This window comes from Crocuta crocuta, unplaced genomic scaffold (assembly GCF_008692635.1).
Source record: "Crocuta crocuta isolate KB4526 unplaced genomic scaffold, BGI_CrCroc_1.0 scaffold273, whole genome shotgun sequence".
Classification (NCBI taxonomy): Eukaryota; Metazoa; Chordata; class Mammalia; order Carnivora; family Hyaenidae; genus Crocuta; species Crocuta crocuta.
This window is the reverse complement of record NW_027529425.1, coordinates 6746044-6749389: the sequence shown is the minus strand read 5'-3', so window position 1 is coordinate 6749389 and position 3346 is coordinate 6746044. Positions and strand designations below refer to the sequence as shown.

Here is a 3346-nt window from a genome sequence, read left to right as displayed (position 1 = left end):
CCTGCGCCCCCGCGCCCCGCCGCCGGCCCCGCCGGCCCCCCGCGCGAGATGATGGACGGCCGCCTCCTGGAGCACCCGCATGCCCAGTTCGGGGGCTCGCTGGGCGGCGTGGTGGGCTTCCCCTACCCGCTGGGCCACCACCACGTGTACGAGCTGGCCGGCCACCNCACCCTTGTCGGTCGCAGGAGCCGGGCTGCCCGGGGACTGCAGAACGAGGCTCAGCGCACCCCCGGGCCTGCCACCCCGGCTTGGGGCCCCAGGACCCGGGCGGCCGACGGGTGTCCAGGGGGCAGATATGGCCCGGGCCCTGGCTGAGCCCTGCGGCGTCCTCTGCGTGCCTGCAGACTCGGGGGACCCCGACAAGGAGAGCCCGGGCTGTAAGCGGCGGCGCACCCGCACCAACTTCACCGGCTGGCAGCTGGAGGAGCTGGAGAAGGCGTTCAACGAGAGCCACTATCCCGACGTGTTCATGCGCGAGGCGCTGGCGCTGCGCCTGGNCCCCGCCTTTGTTCTAGGTGTGGGACCGCGGCCCCGCCGCAGAGCTTGCCTCGCGCTCGCGTGCCCCGAGGTGGCGGTGGGCTTCCGGGGCTCGGCGCCTTCCGGAGAGAAAGCGCGGGCGGCTTGGGAGGGGCCGAAGGCCCCGAAGTAACGACAACAGCAGCTGCGTCGGACCCGGGAGCTGCGTGGTGGGAGTCGGGCGACCGCGCGGAATGGAGTGTTGGAGGGCTGGACGGCAGAAGGGGCGGCGGGGCGGGGGGTGAGGGAGGGGGGAACCACCCTGGCTGGGACCTGGAGGAGGCCCGGGGCAGGTAGACCCCGCGCCTCCGAGCCCTTGCCTGGGGGCTCGGTGCACCAGCCTGGAGCACACGCGTCTGTTTACCTCTCGCCTCTAAAATACTCAGACGGAGTCTTGTATTTATTCATCGTTTCGCAGAAGGAGGTTAGCTGAGGAAGGGGAGGCGGACACTGCAGCAATTAACTCACTGTGGGGCAAAAGGGTGTCTGAATCTTTCATACTCTCTGTTTTGTCTTTTCCCTGTACTTTGATTTCATTCGGAAATTGCCGGCGTTATTCTTTTTAAAAATACAGTGTCGATTTGGTGGATTAAAACTTCAAGATGAATTGTGCATAATCGGATGTTTCCCTGAAGTACAGAAATCTTTTTCTGGGGTCGGTGTGGTAGCGAGTAGGGTGTGCAACTGTGGGAGCAGGGCTTTGAGGCAGAGGCCCAGCAATGCCTGGTTAACACCAACAGCTTTGTCTAAAAAGGTGTTCTCGACCCGTACTTGCGCTGCCCCTCACGACCTCTTCTGTTTGTAAATCCTTTCATCCAATTTGTTTAAGTGTCTTAAGCAAAGACCTCTTCATCCCCCTCCCCCCCCACCCCATGAGCATAATGAGCATTACTTGGTGACAAGTCAGCCTGGGATTTGCACCCAAAAAAGACGTATTTGAAAGAAGGAAGGAAGGAAGAAGGTCCAGCCTTGGAGAGGTTACAGCTTAGAACCTGCACCTTGGCGCCAGCGCAGCTCCCTGTGACCAGGCCGGCCGCTGTTGTGCCTGGTCTCTCCATGGCCACAACAAAGAATTCAGATGGTCGTGATCTTTTGAGGAGGGTGGTGTGGCAGAGGCCCTCCAGACCTGCCTGTGTGTGTGTGTGTGTGGGGTGGGGAGCCGGTACCCGGGACTGTGGCTCCCCAGGACAAGGCCTGCACAGAGTGCAGAGAGGCTGCCCAGGCCCAGGCCGCTTCTGCACTGCGGGGCAACTGGCCTCTTCTCTGTCTGCCTCCCTCCCTGGCCTAGGCCAGGCGCCACTGCTTTCAGAGGGCTGTGTTGGTGGCCTAGAGCCTCCAGAAAGAAGGCTGTGTGTAAACGTGTTGTGGGGAAGGCTGCTGGAACACTTCCCCCTAAGTTCAGCTTCAGGCTTCAGACATCCCCTTACGGGAACCCCCAAAATCTGGGCTTTGACTCAAGTCTCCAGGGGGCTGATGACAGGTGTGGAGGGCAGCTGAGCCCAGCCACTGGTGGTCCTCAGGCCAGACGGTCAGCACCAGGCCAGGCAGGCTGCTTAGACCAGAAGCTGTGAGAAGCCAAGAGGGGCGACCAGGGGCCCTGCTCCTTGCCTGCCTCCTGACCAGGAACCAGAAGCCCTCAGGGGCCAGATCGACCGTGCCCAAGAAGGGGCAGCTCCCAGTTCCCCGAGGTGAGAAGCCGAGCGGGAAGCTGGCCGACAGGCCCCATCTATCTCCTTCTGGGTGGAAAAAGATGCTCTTTGGAACTTGCAGCTTGGGTGCCGAAACCCAGCTCAGGGCTGGCTGGGTCTTGTGCCTTGGCTTCCGTGCCCCTCCCGACCCCCTCTCCCCGTCCCCACTACCCCGCGGCTGCAGCCGAGGTCCTACAGGCCTGTCTGTGGGGCGGGGGTCGTGGGGAGGCCCGAAGCCCCAGCGGCAAGACCGCTGCCTGACTGTGCCTTCCTTTCCCCTATCCGGGTGCTCTAGGTCTGGTTCCAAAACCGCCGGGCCAAGTGGNGCCTGCCTAGCGGCCCCACCGCCGCCCCCTCTCGCGCCGTCGCCCGGGCCCGGCCCTAGGGCTCCCAGCCCCGCTGGGGAGCCGTCTTTGTGCGGGGCCCCGGAGCCAGGCGCCGAGTCCGGACCCAGCGTTCCCGATGGCGAGGAGGTGGACATGGACTGAGGGGCGGAGTGGCCCGGAGAAGCGCTCAGCCGGCCGGCGCTCGCTCGCTCAGGCTCGACTCACACAGCGAAATCAGGTGATCGGCTTAGAAACACTGCTTTTTCATGTTTCTTCTGTTTTCTTCCTTTTATTGTTATTTTTAAAAGAAAACCGCTGTTTCAATTCGGACCTAGGCAGCAACCGCAGGACTTGGGGTGAGACCCTCTTCTTCTCGGGGGAAGCAAAGCAACAACAAGCAAGCATTCCCCGCACAAAACCCACAACAAGAATCCTCAGCCTTGTAAAATGCAAAAATGTCTAAGAATATTTATATATGTACCATTTTTGATAAATAAAGGTGGTCAAACGCAAGCTCTAAGGTCCATCTTTTTCAAATTTCCGAGCGCCCAGTGTGGCCCCTCCTCCCCTCCGATCTCCGCTCCTCTCCCCGCGGGTGGGGCAGGGACGCGGCTCCTCACCTCCCCCGAGGTCCGTGCTTAATGCCTCCTTTTGTGTGCGTGTGTGTTTGTGTTTTCTGATTGAACAAATTTATGCATCCGCAGCTCCCCCTCTCCTGCCCTCCCTCGCGCTCCCCCTCCCACCCGGCGCCACACACACGCGCGCCCCCGCGCGCACCCCCGCGCTGGCACACGCCGGGACGCGCGGCGCAGGGCG

The 3346-nt window shown here is 62.2% G+C and overlaps 1 protein-coding gene across 1 annotated transcript; it reads left to right on the top strand.

Annotated features, from left to right (window-relative positions):
- The first annotated feature begins 48 nt into the window (after positions 1–48).
- On the top strand, positions 49–2970 carry UNCX (UNC homeobox). Its single transcript, XM_077758853.1, is given in 5 exon segments — positions 49–164; positions 166–278; positions 345–574; positions 2140–2204; positions 2500–2970. Coding segments are annotated over 5 exon segments (717 nt in total). The 3' UTR covers positions 2693–2970.
- The last annotated feature ends 376 nt before the right edge of the window (positions 2971–3346 follow it).